This window comes from Bombus pascuorum, chromosome 12 (assembly GCF_905332965.1).
Source record: "Bombus pascuorum chromosome 12, iyBomPasc1.1, whole genome shotgun sequence".
Classification (NCBI taxonomy): Eukaryota; Metazoa; Arthropoda; class Insecta; order Hymenoptera; family Apidae; genus Bombus; species Bombus pascuorum.
Window position 1 is genome coordinate 5,944,061 of NC_083499.1, and position 20,846 is coordinate 5,964,906.

The 20,846-nt window shown below is 32.6% G+C and overlaps 4 protein-coding genes across 5 annotated transcripts; 2 read left to right on the forward strand and 2 right to left on the reverse strand.

Annotated features, from left to right (window-relative positions):
* The first annotated feature begins 19 nt into the window (after positions 1 to 19).
* On the forward strand, positions 20 to 2,840 carry LOC132912802 (bifunctional arginine demethylase and lysyl-hydroxylase PSR). Its single transcript, XM_060970562.1, has 6 exons — positions 20 to 701; positions 1,172 to 1,377; positions 1,448 to 1,730; positions 1,871 to 2,226; positions 2,318 to 2,550; positions 2,678 to 2,840. The coding sequence occupies exons 1-6, from the start codon at positions 629 to 631 to the stop codon at positions 2,703 to 2,705; spliced, it is 1,179 nt and encodes a 392-aa protein (XP_060826545.1). The 5' UTR covers positions 20 to 628; the 3' UTR covers positions 2,706 to 2,840.
* Positions 2,424 to 13,111, reverse strand: LOC132912760 (kinesin-like protein KIF21A). 2 transcript variants are annotated; one of them, XM_060970454.1, is made up of 16 exons: positions 12,686 to 13,111; positions 11,061 to 11,445; positions 10,473 to 10,919; positions 10,287 to 10,395; positions 9,993 to 10,196; positions 9,587 to 9,888; positions 9,239 to 9,482; positions 8,261 to 9,162; positions 7,850 to 8,196; positions 7,587 to 7,775; positions 7,395 to 7,514; positions 6,143 to 6,311; positions 5,979 to 6,084; positions 5,319 to 5,873; positions 4,363 to 4,630; positions 2,424 to 3,339 (listed from the first exon to the last, which is right to left on the reverse strand). In XM_060970454.1, exons 1-16 carry the CDS (start codon positions 12,718 to 12,720, stop codon positions 3,261 to 3,263), a joined length of 4,461 nt encoding a protein of 1,486 aa, XP_060826437.1. In that variant the 5' UTR covers positions 12,721 to 13,111; the 3' UTR covers positions 2,424 to 3,260. The 2 variants fall into 2 exon arrangements, with proteins under 2 accessions (XP_060826437.1, XP_060826438.1); XM_060970455.1 differs by having other exon boundaries at positions 2,424 to 4,157.
* Positions 13,112 to 13,233: 122 nt separating this feature from the next.
* Positions 13,234 to 17,685, forward strand: LOC132912774 (tRNA endonuclease ANKZF1-like). Its single transcript, XM_060970496.1, has 13 exons — positions 13,234 to 13,724; positions 13,819 to 13,959; positions 14,277 to 14,483; positions 14,558 to 14,862; positions 14,987 to 15,101; positions 15,171 to 15,316; positions 15,381 to 15,606; positions 15,679 to 15,948; positions 16,026 to 16,229; positions 16,306 to 16,582; positions 16,664 to 16,805; positions 16,886 to 17,059; positions 17,134 to 17,685. Exons 2-13 carry the CDS (start codon positions 13,860 to 13,862, stop codon positions 17,305 to 17,307), a joined length of 2,340 nt encoding a protein of 779 aa, XP_060826479.1. The 5' UTR covers positions 13,234 to 13,724; positions 13,819 to 13,859; the 3' UTR covers positions 17,308 to 17,685.
* Positions 17,686 to 17,760: 75 nt separating this feature from the next.
* LOC132912788 (uncharacterized) lies at positions 17,761 to 20,625 on the reverse strand. The gene has a single exon (XM_060970520.1). It carries the CDS (start codon positions 20,623 to 20,625, stop codon positions 18,847 to 18,849), a length of 1,779 nt encoding a protein of 592 aa, XP_060826503.1. The 3' UTR covers positions 17,761 to 18,846.
* Between the last annotated feature and the right edge of the window lie 221 nt (positions 20,626 to 20,846).

The window sequence follows — 20,846 nt, forward strand, 5'->3', positions numbered from 1 at the left end:
ATATAAGGAGTTAATAACGAATTAACGATTAGAAAAATTTAGTTTACTGAATAAAGTTTGGGATGTGATATACGTATAATGTTTTTACGTATAATGTAATTGTTCCTTTTAGTATATGTAATAATGTTTCGTTTTAAATAAGAGGATAATTTATATACATGGTTACGTATATATGAGAGCGAAAGTTACGATATCGATACTTCTAGAAGCACAATTACATTTACGGGATGACCTATTGATAGAACATGGTATTTGTCACGTAGGCAGTCCACATAAGAATCAGCGCCTCTGTAGATAATGTACAGAACTTTAGTTCTGCTATTTAAGGTCATCATGTTGAGTAGTAAAGTCAAAGATGTACTGGACACCGGATGTACATTTGAAAAAATTGTGTAACACGAGATCAAAATAAAGAGAACATATACTTAGTAAAATATTAACAAGAAAGTTGTACTAAATGTTCCATATACTTGTGAAAATATCTATCGATGTTTTGATTCACCTTACGGAGTTTATGCGAACTAAAAAGTACAGTTACCACTGAATGACGTGTTGCACATATTTTTTGATTGTAAATTGTAAATATATTAAAACTAGGTTAATTAGGTAACATAATAAACGTGTAGCCATGTCGGACGAATTGAAATTAGATCACCGTGCGAAAAAAAGGATCAAAGAGGTTAAAAGGAAAGCTAGACCAGGTAAACATGTCATAACCTAATTTTATAACCTATACGTTGACGTGATATGGGCGTAAATTACTTTTAACAGACAATTATTCTTGACAAATTATTTTATATTGCTAGTATGACTAGAAGTAATTGAGACACCGTTTGTCTTCTTGTGACGCTCGTCGTTATAAACAGAATTTGGATATGTGATACAAGACCGAACTATCTTTGCCGACCTTGGATGATGTAACTCCAAATTTCCTGAAAGTATTGCGATAATAATATAATATAATGCACTTATACGTAAATAGTTTACAGTTTAAATTGCTGTATAAACATTAAATATAATAAATTATATAGTGTCAGTAATATATACAAATCTTAATAAACCTTCATTGTTTACATAATATATTTTATTATTTTTATATTATTCAAACGTTTCATTCTTTCAAAAATCGTTCCTATTCTTTTTTTTTACAATAGTTAAATGTTTCTTCTAGAACTTGGTGATAAGGCTGCTTGGATCCAACATGGCTATAGTAAAAAATTTGAATCATTTTGGAATTTCATTGATAATGTGGATCGTATTGACGAATCTAAAGTATCTACAGAAGAATTTATAGAAAAATATGAGAAACCTTACAAACCTGTGATAATACAAGGTGTTCAAAATGGTTGGAAAGCCCAATATAAATGGACTATAGAGGTACATGTTTTTTAAATTAATTACGAAATATATTATTATCTATGACTAATAATTTTCTATTAAAATGCAGAGATTAGTAAAAAAATACAGAAATCAAAAGTTTAAATGTGGTGAAGACAATGAAGGATATAGTGTAAAAATGAAGATGAAATATTATGTACGCTATATGCTTAATAATGAAGATGATTCACCTTTGTATATCTTTGATAGTTCCTTTGGTGAACATCCTAGACGAAAAAAATTACTAGAGGATTATGTTATTCCTAAATATTTCCGCGATGATTTGTTTCAATATGCTGGAGAACATAGAAGACCGCCATATCGTTGGTTTGTTATGGGACCTGCTAGGTCTGGTAAGTATTTTAATTACTTTCATAAAATCATAAAAAATTACAGTAATAATATTATCTGCTTTGAAAGATATCTATATATATAACTGCTTTATCTAAACAATTATTTTAGACTACGTTATGAATAAGTAATGTGAATACAGGTACAGGCATACACATAGATCCATTAGGAACAAGTGCCTGGAATGCACTGATTTCTGGGCATAAAAGGTGGTGTTTATTTCCTACACATACTCCGCGGGAACTTCTTAAGGTATCTGCGGCTGAGGGCGGTAAACAAAGAGATGAAGCTATTACATGGTTTTCTGTTATTTATCCACGTACAAAATTGCCTACCTGGCCACAAGATTGTTTGCCAATAGAGATTTTACAAAATCCTGGTGAAACTGTTTTTGTTCCTGGTGGTTGGTGGCATGTTGTTTTAAATCTTGATGAAACTATAGCAGTTACTCAAAATTTCTGCTCCCGTACGAATTTTCCAGTAGTGTGGCATAAAACAGTAAGAATTTATGTATAAAACAATGAATTCACAATAAAATAATATACATGCTGTATAATAATATACGTATGTTTTAATAATTTTGCTATAGGTACGGGGGAGACCAAAATTATCACGTAAATGGTTAAAAGTACTCAGGGATAAAGAACCAGAATTAGCAGCATTAGCTGAAACTATAGATGTAAAAGAAGATACAGGTGTTGCCAGTGATTCTTCTAGTGGTTCTTCAAGTAGTTCTTCAAGTACTAGTAGTAGTAGTCAATCAGAAGACAGTGCAGATGACAGTGGTCAAGAATCATTGACAACACATAAAAAGAAAAAAAGGTAGGAACTTGTTTTATTATATGTAGTTTTCGGACTGAAAGAAAACCACATTTAATATTATTATTAGTCCATTTATTCTTTGTAATTATAAGTATAATAAGACATAATACTGTTTTTAAATTTTTAGAAGAAAACTAAATAACAGCCAACCCTGACAATACCAAGCATATGGGACCTACAGAGACCTCAGACTGTACAGTATTAACCAACAATTGTTTGTACTAAGAATAAATATTATAATTATTACGATCTTCATGTTCATAATAAAATAAATGCTAGATAATACCAAATTTGTTCTTATTAAGTAAATTTGTTTAAATACTATACTTAATCCACGATAATGCACTTAATTTTTGCTGAATCAATTTTTTTTAATAATACATCTTTGGACTTCATATTTCTATATACTATAGAATCGTTTTGTTATTTAAAAATTACATTTATAAATTTTATACATGTGTTAAATGCTTATATCCATTAAGGCAGTACACGCAAAACTTGTTATAAAATATTTAAAGTGTCAAACATATCACACATATATGATCTCAAACATAAAATATCGAAATTAACACATCAGCAGGCAATAGTCAGGTGCATTATCATTACAAATCCTCGAATTAATTATCCATTGTGTTATAAATTAATACAAATTAACAAATAAATAAAAAAATATAATTACAAAATAAATACATTTTCAATGAGTGCATGTATTAGCTTTTCAATGAGTTGCTTCTCTGGAAAGTTCTTGCATCTCTCTTATAGTAGCTCCACAGCCTCACTGTTGCATCACTTCACGTTGACATCATATTGCATGCACCATATTGGAGTGTAAATAACATAGAAGCAAAGTAATACAAGAAATTAAATTAAACTTTCATATTCGTTAACTTATACAAGTCAATGATTATAACAAGTATTATTTTCTACTACAACTTCATTCAATCAAACAAATGTTTTACATAGAATACATTCATAACTGCAACCACACTATTAATGACAAATTTTTGCTAAAAACTTGCATAAATACTTTCAAAAAGCAATACACACAGCTTTGATAGAAACGAATGAGAATTGATCAGTAAAAGAAATATGAAATTTTTAAAAAATATCATTGTTATTCTTTCATGTTCAATAACTAATCTACCATGTAATATAAATAAACAATTTTACAGAAATTTAAAGCGCATTTCCGATTTTCATTACATTCGATGGTAATTACATGTCAAAGCGTTTGAGGCAGAAAATTAAAGTTACTATTATTTTATGATTTATCTTTTCATTGTATGGAATAATAATTTCGAAACTATAATAAACAAGTGTGTAGGTGTGTAAGCAAACGAACTGTTGTCTGTTTTTTTTATAAATATTTACCAGCTGAAAAGTTAAATTTTTATCAAATAAAATTCATGGTATGTATTTATGATAAACATGTCCACACTCTTTTATAAAATAGCTGAGTGGACAAGCATGCGCATTACCACATCAACAAATTATAAATGCAAAGGAATATTATGCAGCAAAATAGAAAAATAAGTTAAAGGGAAACTGTGGAAATAGACATGGATAATGAGGAATCGGGAATACGCCACAGCTTCACCTCTCCAGAGCTGCAATCAACATTTTAGATATTATTCCATTCAAGTTATGACAAGTACTGAACCCGAGCAAATATTTCAACTTAAAATAATTTATCTAATCAAGTCCTCAAAGTTAATTTAGAATAATGTAAAATTTTTATGTTATTGCAGCTTATATTTCCAATATGCTTCGGGTCAGTTTAGTATGAACAACAATACAAAAATGCATACTTACTTGCTTGCAGTAAAAACGTGTTGCTGATTAGTTGTTACAGCATTAATAGCAGTACCGTGTGCTCGAACTTCTCCTATTGGAGTACATTCTGTTTGATCCTTTGGTACAGACCAGGCTTTTAAAACACCCCCTCTGCATCCAGATATCATTATAGATCCATTATTAATCATACACAAACCCAAGATCCAATCTTTGTGAGCATTATTTAGTGATTGAACTAGTTCCATTCTGCTCAAATCCCATCGTTTAATACACATATCCCTTGATCCTAAAAAAAGTTCATTATATGTCGGAGATGAAAGGACATCGGGTCTTTCTTTTGGAACGTTTGGGAAGATCCCCAATACTTTAGTCCAGATTTTCTATTATAACCGTACTTAAATAATAAAACTGAGAAATAACTGTTTATGGTTTAATTCAATTATGTTTGCCCGAGATTTATGATAGTGAGCTTGGGCTCGAAGTGACATAACGGGTCGCTGAACGTAGCCACGGTCACGGGAAGGACGTGTACCTAACAGAGATATGGAGTAATTAAATAGCTCTCCTTAAAAACAAAGATTAACCCGAGGGATACAGAGAGGTACGGAGAGGAGTATATAAGGGCAGTTCCACTTGGACTGTGGTTCAGTCCGATAAGTTCGACTAGTTCAATAAACAAGTACGTCGAGTCACAAATCGCAATCGTCATCCCGTTGATCGTGTATTCGTTATCGAACCTAAGACCATTGTCATTAATGTCTAATCACGGCGGTTACTTGTCAATTCTGTAATACTCACACTTGTGCTAATCAACATTACCTCGATTATATAATAACGATAGCTAATTCCAGTGAAGATTCATTACACGCCCCTGATTCTAATTATAATGATAACCCGACATATAAATTTTAAAAATATCTCGAATGTATTAAAGGTGATAATGATGTTAGAAACCTGATTTTAAAAATACTTGCCAGAAAACAATGTCGATTCGTAAGTTGTCAAACATTGAACACCATCATAATGTGGAGGTGCCAAACTGACCGATTGTCCGGATGCATTTGGTTCAACAAGAGATATCAGATGATCTTTGCTACCTGTTATCACCCTTCCATCATCTGCGACAGCTAAACACATTACTGCTGCCGTATGTGGTGTACTTAGTCTTCCAGTATGTGTTAATTTACGGAGATCCCATACTCTGACTTTATCGCTAGACGCGGTATATAATTCTTGCTCATCTATACTGAGCACTAAATCATTGATGGTTGTTTCACCAACAGGAACTTGAAGTACTCTAGATGGAGTTGATAATGCGAGTGGTCCACTTTGAGCTTGACCTGATGAAAATAAAGTTTTTACGCAGCTGTTTCCTGTACGCAAATCCCAAACTTTTACATATGCTGAAGAAACACTGAATAATAAATTATGCATTGGTGAATATTTCACCGCTACGACGTTGTTCGGATGACCACTTAATGTGAGATTCTCAATTCCTGTTCCTAAATCCCATACTTTGACAGTTCGATCTAAAAATTTTATACATAATTAATGTATAAAGAGTATTAAGCGAAAAAGAAAGAGAAATGTAGGATACTTTTAAAGATGTTAAATATTTGTTTTACGTCTGATACCTTTTGAACCACTGAAGAGCAAATCAGAAGTTACACATATAGTCAGTACTGCTTTGCTATGTCCTTCGGCAACGTGAGTGCATTGCAAAACAGCTCGTGGTTGTGTCTGAAAAAAATATATATCATGTACAACTAATAGAATACAGCATTCATACTGTATTTACCTTGCCTTGATATTGAGAAATAATTCCTTTTATAGGTTGTGGATCTGTAGATGTTGGTTGTCTACTTGCAGTTAGTCTAGAGAAAACGTTTTCTTCTCGACTATTGAACCGTCGGTACGTAGTCGGAGATCCAGGAGGCGATGACACATCTGTATGTGCTACTTGTTCCCTAGTTGAGGGTTTGTTATGTTAGCGTGTTAGTTAGCCGGAAATCTTGTCAATTTTAATCCGAGGTAAACTATATTGGCTCAATACAATATGGATCATGCAAGTGCATTATTATAAGATATAATTGTAAATTGATTTTAATATAATTAGTAACAGTGTTGCTGAATTATAAGTATATTAATCTGTATAACATTAAATGTATTACAGTATAAGAAAATATTACACATTGATACTTTGAAAATAAAAACTAAATAATAAATAAGAAATGGTTAATTTATGAGTAAATTGTAATTAATGCACATCATGATTCATTACAGAAAATGTTTAAAGAAATTTAAACAAAAAACAAAAAAAAGAATGATCCACCAAGGGGCTTTTTAAAAGTATTTTCATAGAACAGTGTACCTTAAGTGTTTGTGCTTTTATTTATTAATTGTCATGTATACAAAATAGCTGCTTACATATATACAGATTCATGATCCTTTTGCGAAACAATGTGTTTTATACAAATAGAAAATTTTGCGACATTTATACATATTTATATTAGAGAGAGATAGAAGTGTATATAATACATTGAATAAATTGTTTGGCATTAAAACAATCTTAATAAGGTACCTGTAGTAAGAATGATAAATAAAATGTTATTATTACCAAAATTCCCGAAAACTAACGAATTTTCAAATGCATTTTGTATGAGATATAAAATTTTGTACAAATTGTATCTTCTTGCCTAATCCAACAATTTGTATGTTAGTAATCTTATTTTGAAAATTATTAACGTAAACAAAATGTGAAAAAAACAAAATATAGAATCAAAAGAAATAATTTTTAATAAAGACAATTCCCTTAATACATACTTTCTTGTGTTTCTAACAAAAGAAATTATGTCACCGGTACACCTTTTCTGGCTACAGTTTAAACAAAATTAAAATCTTATGATGAAAATATTAATAAATGCACTTGTCGAGAATGATACAGATCTTTTTAAGAAAAAAATTTAACCAGTAGTGCATGAAACAAGGCGTCAAGACAAAGATATACAAAGAATATAAAAATTAGGACGTGCTGCAGGATTATCACTCACATGGAGCCTCCACCAGGATGAAGCGGTCGTCGCAGTGGCCTTGGAGATGTACTATCACGTCGACTTAGAGTCGGGGATCCACCGCTTATGCTACCATGACTTCTGGTTAAAACCAATCCTCTTACAAAAGATAAATGTTCATTTTATATTTCGCATTACATGATTAAGTTATTGGAGAATAAATGTATTTACTTTAAACTACCAGGTGCACTAGGCACCCTCGTAAGTGGATGATTATGACTTTGATTTTGTTCTTCTGTCTTTAAGTTATCTGGATTAGCTTGAACTCCATAAAGGAGCTCTTGAGGTTGTGTAGTCCTCCTGCGTACTTTATTATTACGTTGTTTTTCCTCTCCAACAATAACTTGAGTGTAATTTTCACTAATATTTCAAATTAAACAAATATTACTAATAGATATTGCTAAGAGGTATTAAAAAAATAGCGTATGACTTACTTATCTGGTGATGAACTCCTAGAACTAGGTGGACTATAATTCATAGTACTATGATTATTCGTAAGCGATAAAAGATCTCTGTCTCGCAACACGTGCTCCAATAATTGATGTTGCACATCACTTTCTTGCGCAACTTGATTTAGTCTTGATTCCATGTCTCGGACTTCAAGCTGCTTTTGTGCAGCCACGCAACTTTGCTCGACAGTAAAAGCTAGCATTCTTTGTAATAAATATTGAGCCTCATCTACCGACTGAATCGTTGATATAAGAGCTTCAACACCAGGTTCCCCTTCGCCTTCACCATCTCCCATTTCCATCATATCACGTTGACATTCAGAGATACTATCCTGTAAAAAGCAACTTGAAGAACAAAGCAACATTAGCTTGGCTAATATAAGAAAAAAGAGTTACCTGTAGATAGCTAATTTTACTTCTCACATTATCAATTTCTTCATCTATGTCAATTGTGTCACCTCTCGAACTTTCTATAACATTTCTGTGTTTTTGAAGCTTTTCAAGTTCTCTACCTAGTTCTTCTCGTTCTTGAAGAAGTCTTTCCATTTCTCTCTCCGTTTCTGCAGCTGCCTGCTTAGCCAACGCTTGCTTGGCAATGGTTCTTTCAAATGTTTGCCATCTCTGTTTTAATGCTTTTGGGTTAATTGGTTTAGGCGGTGCTCTACCGGCAGCCTTTTGGCTTAAACCTCTGTCTCGTTTTCTTAACGCTGAAACTTCTTCTTGTTTGCGTCTAAGAACTACTTCTTTCATTCTTTTATCTGCCTCAAGTGTTCGAATCGTATTTGCATTTTTCCTACTTTCCTTACGCAATTGTGCTATTTCTCTATTACGTCTCAACTCATTTTCTTTATGTCTCTGTGCTTCTTCGCGCATTTTATTCAGAAGTTTTACTTTTGCTCGCTTCATCTCTGCCAATTCATTTCGAAGCCCTTTTAACCTGTTTTCATTCTGAGATTGACTCTTAAGTAGCCTCGCATGTTCCTTCTTTGCAGATTGCAAAAGTCGTACTTCTTTTTGCATAGCAGAAAGTTTCTTTTCATATTCATCGCGTAATTTTTTCACTTTTTCTGTTGGTGGTATTGGTTGTTGTTGTAATGATTGCAACACCTTATCTCTTTCTTCTTGGGTATTTCTGATTCGAGCCTGTAATTGAGCAAGTTTATCTTCGTAATGTTGCTTCATAGTTTGTAAACGTCGTTGAGAAAGTTCAAGTTCTTGTATTAGTCGTTGTTTTACATCAATATCTGACGTTAAAGCTTCCAATTCACGACCCATAGCCGCCTCTTCTTCGTCTTCTTCTACAAAACATTATATTATATATAATTATATATTATATAAATTATATATATAATTATAATATATATATATATATACCTTTTCTATCGGAATCATCATCTGAATCATCTTCGCTTACAGAATCCTGCCCTGCTTCTGTATCATCACCTTCTGTTTCATCTCCTGTTTTCCCAGCAATATTGGAAGTATGTCCATGCTGTTCCTTTAATGCAGTTAATGTTTCAATTTCTTTTTGTAGTTCTTTCTTAGCATCATTTAATACTGATGTAGAGTCACTATGAAATATGTATCCAGAATCACCATAGGGGTTGGCGGCATTAACCTGTGTAAATTGAAACACCATTAGAATATCAATTGCTACATAGGTCAATAACATATATATCTGTTATTACTATATGCCTTACAGTTATGTATGTGCTATTATACCTGTATTTGACGTTTCTTCAATTGTTGATACATAGCTTCTGCTTCTAAAAGACGAGCTCTTAGTTCTTCTATTTCTTGCAAATATCCTTGTATTAAACTCGTCACTTCAGGATTTTCACCTGTTGATGACAACCATTGACCGGTATCTTTTTCTGCCTGCAGAAGAACATTCTTTGCTGTCAATGCTTCAACTGTTTCTGAAAGGGCTTTTACTCTAGTACGAAGACTCTGTAATTCACTGTTCAACATTTGATTTTCATGCCAAGCATCGTTTATACCATCTTCACCAACAACTCTTTTTCCTAATAAAAAATAATTAACAAATTAAAATTTTCACTTTTCATAATAAATTTAATATGTTACAAAAACCAATTCTCCATATCCATATAATATTTTATACATTTACCTTGCCTATATTCCATTAATTCTAATTGAAGCTGCTGTATTTCTCTTCTAAGAGAAGCAATTGTTCTTGAACTCTTATCTTGATTAATTGTAACTTTATTCTTTATGTTCCTTGCTCTGTTTGCATACTTCAGAGTACTTAAAGTTTCCATAAAATCTCTATCACTTGGTGATACACAGGCTATCATAACAGTTTGACTATTACCTACAATCATTGTAAATAAATATTTATTGATAAATTAATACAATTAGAATAAAAGTATGTATTTTATAAATATATTTATGATTCTATTACCTCCTAGTGAATCTTGAAGCAGCCTTGTTAGCTTTGAATCTCTGTATGGTACATGTAAAGCTCTTTTCGTTTTATCGCCAAGTGCAGAAATTACATTACCTAAAGCCAACTATAATGCAAAAAATAATTGTTCTGATGGTGATTACAATATTGAGTACTTCTCCTATAAAATTATCAATACATTACCAATCCACAATTTATAGAAATCCCCTCTTTTGCTCTATCTCCAGTAGCACCAGTTCTTTTTAGCCTTTCTGATCCAGCTAAATCTACAAAATGAAATTTTGCAGTTAAAGTTTCAAATTCACCAGCAGGTTCAGAACCACTTGTATCAACATCAGCATCTGGATCTTCAACTTTTACATATCTTTGTTGCTTTATATATAATGTAAATATTGCATGTGATCTTGATGACTGAGTATTCATTTGAGTAGATCCAGTTGTACGTGACAATGCTCCTAATCTTAAATACTCTAATGCTTCCTCTGGACTAGTAACAATTCGCGGTTCCACTCCAGCTAAATGAATATTGCCTGAGGGATCTTCATGAATACGAGCACCACCCCTAGGACCACCAGGACCTAGTAAATCTTTCAAGTCCTCATTATACAATTCCAAAAATTGTGCAGTAACCTATTATAACACATAAAGAAAACAATTCATATAGAAGAAACATTTTATCTTATGAGATATTAAATTTCACTCATAAGTAGAATAATTTATTTCAGTGAAATAACATGGATTTAAAAGTATATACAAAATTTCTTTGCAAACCTTAAATTCTGGAGGCATTTGTGCACGTTCTCTAGCCTGCTGTTGTTTTTCGGCAATACCATTGAACAGGTGTCTAATAGCTCTTGGAATAATTCCAACTACAGCTTCACCTACTTCCACATCAAATCCAGTACCCATAGTATATGTTTTGCCAGACCCAGTTTGACCATATGCAAGAACAGTTGCATTATACCCATCTAATGCACCTTCTACTAAACGTGCAACACATGTTTCATGAATTGTGCTTTGTCCAACACCAGTATCAAAAACATAATCATATGTAAAGGCCTTGTCTGGTCCAAGAAAGACTTGGGGTTCTCCTGGAGGTACTTGAGTACAAATTCTACACATGTCAATTACTTCACGTGCTACTTGAGGCCTTATTCTGTGATTAATAACAATAAATTATGAATTACCGAAATTTCTTAATATTTCGATAGAAGAAATTAAATATTAAAGATTAAATACGAATATAAACAATGAATATGAGAAAGAAAAAGTACAAATGATTTTTATTTTTCACACATAAATTACGTTTAATCAATTCGTATTCGTATTCATATATAATGTATTACGTTGTAGTCACATTTAATGTGTTATAATCAACATCATCGTACACAACGTATCAGCTGTTACTGTAATAAAAATCCCGCGCGATAGGTAAGAAGAAATATATACAACAAAATGCATGAAGAATGCAGCTAAAGAACAATTTAAAAATATTCAAATAAGGAGAGCACCAGATGGATCAAGATAGGAATGACTAATATAAACAATTGGAAATTGAATAAATTATGAAGAAACGAAGAAAATATGGTGGGAGAGGAAAAATTCATTCATCAGAAATTGAGATGCATGTTCGTCGTTCGTTATACAACCGGTAATAAATCCTACGACCTACGCATCCAATTCTTTAAAAGGAGATATTATGCGATTAAAATACGCAATGCAGTACTGCGTAAAAAAGAATGCTGACGGCATTTCAATTATAAAATAACTTCATCGAAAAATAACAGAGAGATTTGGAAGATAAAAACGAAAAATATTAATGACAAATATCGCATTTATATATCGTTATGTGTTTGTTAATAAAATAAATAATTTTAAAGAAGTGAATAAAAAATTAAGGATATTAAGATACATATGAATATGTCGATAGTTAATTCGTGTAACTGTTTTAGTAAGGATATTCGGAGAAATCTGTAATCATATTGAAATGGTCTAAATCGAGGAATTTTCTAAAATCGTGAAAGTGTAACAGGAATCGATGCCTTTCGCAATTCTAATTATTGGATTCATAACAATGGATCCCAAGTGAAAGAAAAAATACATATCTATAGTAATAGATAAGATACACCGGGAAAGAATATATAATGACAATACGCGTAAATCACGGAAACATTGGAAAAGTACAGCATTTTTTACAGCAAAATTTTTACGTTTTGAATTCGGATAATACCTCCCGCGAATCTTACAGTTATTGATTGTATCACATCGATGATATAAGCTGTCACCGCGTATGTCGTTTTAGTAGCTTAGTTTGCGGCAATGTAGGCTACTTGACAGAGTGTCTTCCACAAAAACAATTTGATGAATTGATGTTTTAATAGAAAACCTGGACTTACCGTACGGCAACGCGTACACTCGTATCATCAGACATCTCGATATTGAATATTGTGCAACTCTTTAGGATGTGAAAGGAGAAAGAACAAAATCTCACTGGAGAAATTAACGAGAAATTGGTGCGATTAGGCCGAAACTATTAGGCGACGGGGCTATAATTTTTCGATACGCAGATATACTGAATGCGCACGCGTTATTAGATGCGGCGACCGTGAAAATTCCGCATTTTTCGTCGTGGACGCGCGCACAGACAATTGTGAAATCCACTCAAACATTTCTCATAACGAAAGAAAAATCTCTACGCTAGTCGCGTCGACCCAAGGACTGTACAGATCTCGGATTGAAATCATACGTGACAGACATCTTTGATTCTTTATGGCATAAACCGATTATGTAGCACCATCTGTTGACAATTCTCGAAACCGTTAACGATTCTCTGTCACTCAGAAATTATATTATATATATCATTTGTTGGTAAGTTCTGATTTGTTGTATGCTGAGTCGATAATACTGGGAATGATGGTAAAATAATAAAGGGCCTCTAAAGCCTCTGTTCTATACTTGTGTTACAGTGATATTATTCAAATTGTAATAAAATCCATCTATATTTAATAACTAATATTTTTCAATTACATTTTTAGATTTTCTGCAGTTATTTAAACACTACATTGATTACAACATATGTACAAGAGATAATATATTTGATGATGTAATCTTCTACCTATCATGACTGAATTAAAATAGGTTACTATACAGTGTGATTAGTATTTAAATTTGAAAGTATATATGCTATTTATAATATTAGAATTTTACTTCAATCAAACTATTTTCTTTTTGAATGAAAAAGTTAGTGACATTAACATAAGTGTAACTAATTAGTGAGTGACATCGGGTATCAAACTGCATAGTTCAATCTTGACGTCTAATTATCGTGAGTAAACTATACATATAATATACGTAAAAAAGATAGTAGAACCACGGTTTATGTGACCGTGAGTGGAACCAGTGTAGAACGTTGTGGTTCTCCTATTACGTTATTGGGTAATCAGAAATTTTCTTATCATTTTTTGTTTCAAATTGAAGTTTATTACATCTTTTTCTTTACTTTATCGGCGATTGTGCTTCATTTTTTCAGGCTTATATCGACTTTGATTAGAAGTTAAGATAACGTAGATAATGGATCATCAAATATTTAAAATATATAACCAGGAAGACTTTAACAGAATCACAAAGGGTATTAAAGTTGCACAATGTATGCAATCGCGATCGTCATCTGGTAATTAAGCTTAGGATATATATCTATTTTTATTTAAATGCTATTTGATACGAATTTATGTTTGTATGTGAATACTTACTATTACAATTTTTACTTATATTTTTTAAAGCTAAGGATATTTATTAATCACTTTAACTATTTTGTTTATTCACTGTTTAATTACGTCATTCAAGTTGATTGATATTTCAGAATTTTCAAATATATAGAAACCATATGTTTCTAAGGTTAAAGCATTTTCTTTCTACGATTAAGAATGATATTATTGATAATATAATAGACGAATTTATGAAGTGAAGTTAAAAGCACTATTATATTAGTTTCAGGAAGTGAGAGAATAATAAGTCAACTTGATGATTTAGTTGTATCTGATTCCTTAAGTTGTTCATTTTGTAATACTATATTTGAAGACAAAGCACAACAAAGACTGCATTATAAGTTAGATTGGCACCGGTATAATTTAAAACAGCGTTTGAATGGATTAAAACCTATTAATGAAGATAAATTTAATCTTTTAGCTGACGAAGGTATTACCAAAGAACTTAGTTTTTTTGTATACTTAATATATACTATGAAAAACATATCGTTGTTAACATTGTAGGCAATGTTTCGAGTTTATCTGGAAGTGATGTAGAATCCGAAAATGAAGATGAGACATATGCCTCAGAAACAGGAAGTGGTCATTGTGAAAATAAAATCTCCATTAAAAATAAGAAAATTGAGAAAAAAGGAAAAAATATAGAGTCAGTTTCTGATAGTTCTGATACAGAATATTGTGATGACATTATCAAAGAGAAAAAAGTTGAGGCTTTATTAGTCACTGCAAATCGTCATTCAAAAGTTTTTTTTGAGAATGATGATGGAAATATATTTAGTATATATAGATGCTTACTTCACAACAAGAAGGTCTGTTCATTTATAGTAGTAGACATGCTTGTCTATGATATTATTCTGTAATTTGATCTACTTTGTTAGAATCACTTGGCGTGTCTATACTTGCCAGATCAGGAGAGATGCAATTACATTTTAGGAAATTCCAGAGGTAGACAATGAGATGATTGCTCAGGCACTGGACAGTGGGAGAAAAACAACATGGACTGTTATCATGATTGGTGGAGGTCATTTTGCTGCAGCTGTGTTTCAAGGTATTAATTTTAATGTATAAAGAAATATTTTATATACCGGAATTATAAAGAAGTATCTACCTGCTTTAGATGGGGAACCTATTGTGCACAAAACATTTCATTCTTATACAGTACGCGCAAAACAGGGCTTTGCTCAAAGTTCACGTACAACAGCTAATCATCCAAAGAGTGCTGGAGCTAGTTTACGTCGTTATAATGAAGCATCTCTCCTTCAGGTATATAGTTACTAAATTTAGATAGGGACTATTTTCATCATATTCACTAACTATTTATTTTCAGCATGTGCAAGATATACTTGAATCATGGTCATCTCATATCAGTAATTCCTCTCTAATTTTATATAGAGCAGTTGGTCCATATAATCGTACTGTATTATTTGGAGGAAAAAATCCACCTTTAGATAAGAATGACTTAAGATTGAGGCCACTACCTTTTCCTACTCGTAGAGCAACATATAGTGAAGTTAAAAGAGTGTATGATATTTTAAGTTCCATGGAAATTTATGGTATGATTTTGATATTATGTTTCAAATATTAAAATACATTCATATTTATCTTACTAATGGTGTATGTTACAGGCTCTGCATCTGATTTTACAGATTCTTTTCCTATTTCACCACGTCAACCTCTTAGAAAAAAAGTTTCAAAAGTTGATGTACCTAGCGAAATTCCGGAGAAAATAGAAAATGTAAATTATGATTCTAATGCTACCAATAATGCACGTAATCCACAAGATAGCGATAAGAATAAAATTCCCGCTCAAGCATCTCCCGAAAGACAACATAAGAATTCTCGATCTCATATAGATAGAGCAAAACCAAGAAAAAGTCCATGTCGCCCTTTACCCGGTACGAAAATTAAAATATTTTGAATATGAGATACAATGAAATAATTAATTGAATTTTCATTTGATCTCGTATTACAGATATCATTGCTAGGTTAGCACAATCATCTTCGGAATCAGAATTGGATCAAACAGGAACTTCTAATATTCCAATGAATGTTTCATTAATTGAACAAGAATTGGAAGTAGAATTTAATGAAAATTTGCTCGCCTTTCAAAATACTGTGCCAAGATATATGAAGAATAAAAAAGCTCGTCGTCAGAAGAAAAAGACGAAAAAAGATGGTGAATACATGTATATATATTATGTTCTTTTAATGATCATATCTTTTTACATAAATAAAAATACTTGCATTTTTAGAATGCGTACTGAACGAAACTTTAACCAATGCTAAAGTTAAATTATGGTCTGCATGTAAATTAGGCGATGGTGAATTATTATCATCTGTAATTAATGATCTCGTAATTCAAGTAAAAAAGTTTGTGGAGTTGGAAGAACAAAATCAAGAGAACGTAACTGTAGATATTAATTCAATTGTAAACAAAGATGATGTGAAGAAATTAGTAAATGATGTTAATGAAGATGGTAATACGATGTTACATGTAGCAGCTTTGGGTGGACACTTGAAATTAGTATGGTATGTTAGTAGTTAGAAATTAGTATGCTGATGTAACTATTGTTTTGTTTTACAAAATTTTTTCAAGTTTACCTATTTTAGGCAATTACTGGAAATTGGATCAGATCCTTGCAATAAAAATAAGAAGCTACAAACACCATATGCTGCGGCAAATGATAAGGAAACCAGAAATACTTTTAGAAGATTTATGGGCGCTTATCCTGACAAGTTCAATTATAACAAAGTATTTACTATATATTTCTCTATCTTTCATTTATTAAGATGTTATTATTACGTATAAAATAATATGTGTTTGTTATGAAGTCTCAAATACCTGGCCCACTTACTGATGAAATAGAACAAGAGGAATTAGAAAAAAAGAAACAACAAAGAAAAATAAAACGGGAGAAAGATAAATTGAAGAGAAAAGAATTTGAACTTAAAAAACAAGAAGAAGATAGAAAGCAAAGATATCTTAGTCTTAGTGACAGGGAAAAGGTACGCATTTTTAAAGATTAATTGTACAGCTATTTAGTACTAATAAATTAAATCGTTAAATGTTTCTATCACAGAGAGCTTTGGCTGCAGAGCAACGTATTTTAAACCAAGGGTGCACCGTAATTTCACGATGCTTTCAATGTGGTGTGAATATGGCAGGTCAAGTACCTTTTGAGTATAATTCCAATCGTTTCTGTTCTATGCCATGCCTAAAGGAACATCGCCTTCATAACAAAGTTGTTATCTGATGGCGCTTTTTTGTATTTGAAACCGCAATCTATGTACGTTTTCACGATGTAGTCATTTTTTTTATCAAGTACAGAGTACGAAAATGACGTATTTCTTATAAGGGACTAGATTTAAATGTATGTATACGTTTTTTCAATAATGAAAAAAGAATTGAATAATCATAATATAATTATCAAAATTTAGGCACTCTGTATTCAAAATAATATGAATATGTAAATTTAGGGTATTTTATGTTCTACAATACACGCCATGCATATTTATTGCATTGTTCAGATAAAATTTCTTGCATGTATGTTCAAGTTTTGGGAAGAGATTATAAAATGCCACTTGATGTACGTACAGGAATTTTTATAATAATATATGCGTTTTAGCAAGAATATGATGAAATATTTTATAATTTATGAATTTCATTCATCTTCCTTTCTGAAAATATGAGATATGCCGAACTCATATTTGTTAAAAATTAAATACATTTTATATACTTTTCACTTTGGTTACATCTTTGGTATAACATTTTTAATTATATACTAAATGACATACATAAAGAACTAACATTTTATGTTTACGATAAACAGTAACTAACTTTCACATTCATGACCGCAATATTACATTCATTCCGAGTTTACGATATTATAACATTACATCGATTACGTTTTACCGTTATAATATCATAACATTGCAGTACATATCAATATATAATGTAACGTTCATGCGAAGAACGAGCCATTTGGATTATTTTTATAAGGTTGAAATTTAATAGGAATTTGAGATGGCATTCACACGTGAATCTCATTGCTGACTAGTATAGAAAAAAAAGAAAATATAAATTTTCCAACACTCATACTGTAAAATCGTGGGAATTTAATATCGGTGGTATATTGACGAGAAAATGTACATTTTATACTGTTTATGTATTTGACGTGCTAACAGTAGCTAGAATATATCTTCATTGACTTTTCATTCACAGCAGTAAGCGTTAAAAACTTTTATATTTTAGACACGAATTATGAATAACGAAAATAAAATAGAAACCGGTGTTTGGAATTCCTCTAAAATTTGTTAGCTATGCATTTTGTAGTAAGCATGACTGAATATAATTCAAGTATTTACAAGTTATCTTAATTTTATTCGGATAGAAACAACACTCTGATTCAAATGAAAATAATACATAGAGATCCAAAAGTTGTCTTCATAAATATAAATTTTTTTCTAGTTGACTTCTATCGGTCACAATTATTAGTTCATGGTGTAAATAACAATATGAGAAAATATTTGAGATCGGCATGTCAGTTTTCGTTATTTCGTTCTCAAAGTGTGCTTTAGGCTAATCAAACTGTTACCTATTAAAATGGTCTTTGATTGGTAACTACTGAAAATATTAATTTTCATAAAATTGATACCGTTTGAATGGTTTAAGTACAGAATACGAAATTTTTGTTAATCTCTCACTGCATCAATTTATAAATGTCATAGATTAGTTGGATAAAATTTTCTTGTTTTATTTATTCTATCGTTATGATTAGTATCGTTAGTTCAATTTAAATGGACGTGGAATCATCGGAATCCGTATCGTCGCATTCATCGCCATACAGTCCCTGAATATTTCCATCGATCCAGTTGTTATCTACCTTTACCTCATACCTGTTCTCTTGAATTTTATTCGAGGGGAGAATTCTCACGTACGTGTTCTTCATGTTCTTCAATTCGGACTGTATGCCGGTGTTCTTCAGCATTGGACTCCTTTCACCGCTACTCACCGACTTCGAACGAACTTTATCTGTAATTTTCTCGCCTTCCACCGATTCCAAAGAGCTTTTCCTTCGACTATTTCTTCTATTAGATTTTTCTTTGTTGCTCGTCGTCTTTCTTCCTACTTTTGGACTTTCGCTTTCTAAATACTTTTTAATCCACTTCGGGGTCTCGCTCGAGTAAGACGATTTCTTCACGTACTTTGGGTTGGCTATAATCATTGGTACGTCTGTTTCTATCACCGTAGTGATTACCTGTTCGTTTTCATCAAAATTACTTTCTAAATACTTCTTCTTCGGTATCGCGGACATGCTTATCTTTCCAAGTATCGAGGAATTGTCATCTGTTTCGTACGTGTACGAGTAATGTTTCTGAATATGTTTAGGTTCATCAACAATATCGATAAGAGCTTCCGAATTTGAAATTTCGTTCTTCCGATTTTCTTCTTTCTCATCCTTCCGAAATCTTTCCAGAGCCTCCTCGAATAAATGTTTCGGTGACTTTCTGCCAAAGTCGAGAGGTTTGATCGGAGAAATTATACTCTGCCTCAGACTGCCTGTAATACTATGTCTTTGCCTTGTTGGTGGATCAAGCAATCGACGCAAACTCGAATTCCTTATTTCGGGCACCGACATCCTTTCCCTGTTAGGAATCGGTGAGACTGATCTGTGAAGTTTGCTTGTCCTAAGCGTTGTCTGACTCTTCTGTTGTGTTGTAGCTGGTGGTGTCGAAGTTATTTTATTTAATTCGGCTGATAATAATTGTCTTTCGCTTGGTGGTAGGATCGGAGTTGTGCTTGCCACGAGTACACTTCCAAGGCCTTCTCTAGCGGGGCTTTTAAGTTTACCTCCAGGAATTCCTACTTGTTCGTCGATTTTAGGTTGCTGGTGTTCACTGATAGGTGAACTAGCTATCGGTAATAGTCTGGACCGAGTCACATCTTGATTACGTGTCAGTTGACTGTCCAAGCTAAATCTTTGCTTTGGCGTGCCTGCTATTAACCTAAGATCGTTTTGCGTCTCTAGTTCCGGTATTGAGAATCTATCTCGATTAAATTTCGTCACAGCCGATTCCTTGAAGTTCCTATATTTAGCACCAATATCCAACTGCGACAGACGATCCCTCTGGCTAGCGTGTATGGCAGGAGAAAATCTTTTATGCTTGGTAGGCGGTGGAGAGGGAGAATGGAAAACCATCGTGGGTAAGTTGAGATCTTTCCCTGTACTTAGGCAAGGTTGAGATAATCTCTGTTGACCACGACCAGGGTGGTAATCACCAATAACTAAAGTGGATTGAGAAAGGCGATCTCGTTTCCCTGGTACATCCTGACGTAAGATAAACCTTGTTACGTCCGGTTGAGACAATCTCGAGGTACCTTGATCCATCGTTAAGCTTCCTCTCGAGCTTCCTCCGCCGAATGGCGCGCTTCGTGCTGATAATCTCTCTTCTTCATTAATACTATTATCCCCGGAAGCTGCTTTAAGACTTGTGTAAGATAATCTAGAACTACGATTCATCCCGACAAAATTGATTCCGCTGAAGCTCAAGTTCAACGTAGGTTGAGACATTCTTATACGGCGGTCGGCCGAACCTCCGGATCTTTTGTCGTGGGATATCAGGAGAGTGGGTAGATTCGGTTGGGAATAACGACTTCGTTGACTCGCAGGAGAATAACTCGGTGGACAAGGTGTCGTTGATTGAGTTCCTTCGTATGTCACGGAGTCCTGAGACTCGATACTGGACTGCGATTGAGGCGGTGGTGGCTTCACGGGAGTAATATGAAGATTCG

Coding starts and splice junctions, on each gene's coding strand:
- LOC132912802 (XM_060970562.1), top strand. CDS start 629: ATGTCGGACGAATTGAAATTAGATCACCGTGCGAAAAAAAGGATCAAA. Junction 1,378..1,447: donor AATATAAATGGACTATAGAG/GTACATGTTTTT, acceptor ATTAAAATGCAG/AGATTAGTAAAAAAATACAG. Junction 2,551..2,677: donor ACACATAAAAAGAAAAAAAG/GTAGGAACTTGT, acceptor TTAAATTTTTAG/AAGAAAACTAAATAACAGCC.
- LOC132912760 (XM_060970454.1), bottom strand. CDS start 12,720: ATGTCTGATGATACGAGTGTACGCGTTGCCGTACG. Junction 11,446..12,685: donor AGTGTACGCGTTGCCGTACG/GTAAGTCCAGGT, acceptor TATTAATCACAG/AATAAGGCCTCAAGTAGCAC. Junction 7,776..7,849: donor AGGAGTTCATCACCAGATAA/GTAAGTCATACG, acceptor TTGAAATATTAG/TGAAAATTACACTCAAGTTA.
- LOC132912774 (XM_060970496.1), top strand. CDS start 13,860: ATGGATCATCAAATATTTAAAATATATAACCAGGAAGACTTTAACAGA. Junction 15,317..15,380: donor ATGAAGCATCTCTCCTTCAG/GTATATAGTTAC, acceptor ATTTATTTTCAG/CATGTGCAAGATATACTTGA. Junction 16,583..16,663: donor GGACACTTGAAATTAGTATG/GTATGTTAGTAG, acceptor TACCTATTTTAG/GCAATTACTGGAAATTGGAT.
- LOC132912788 (XM_060970520.1), bottom strand. CDS start 20,625: ATGTCTCAACCTACGTTGAACTTGAGCTTCAGCGGAATCAATTTTGTC.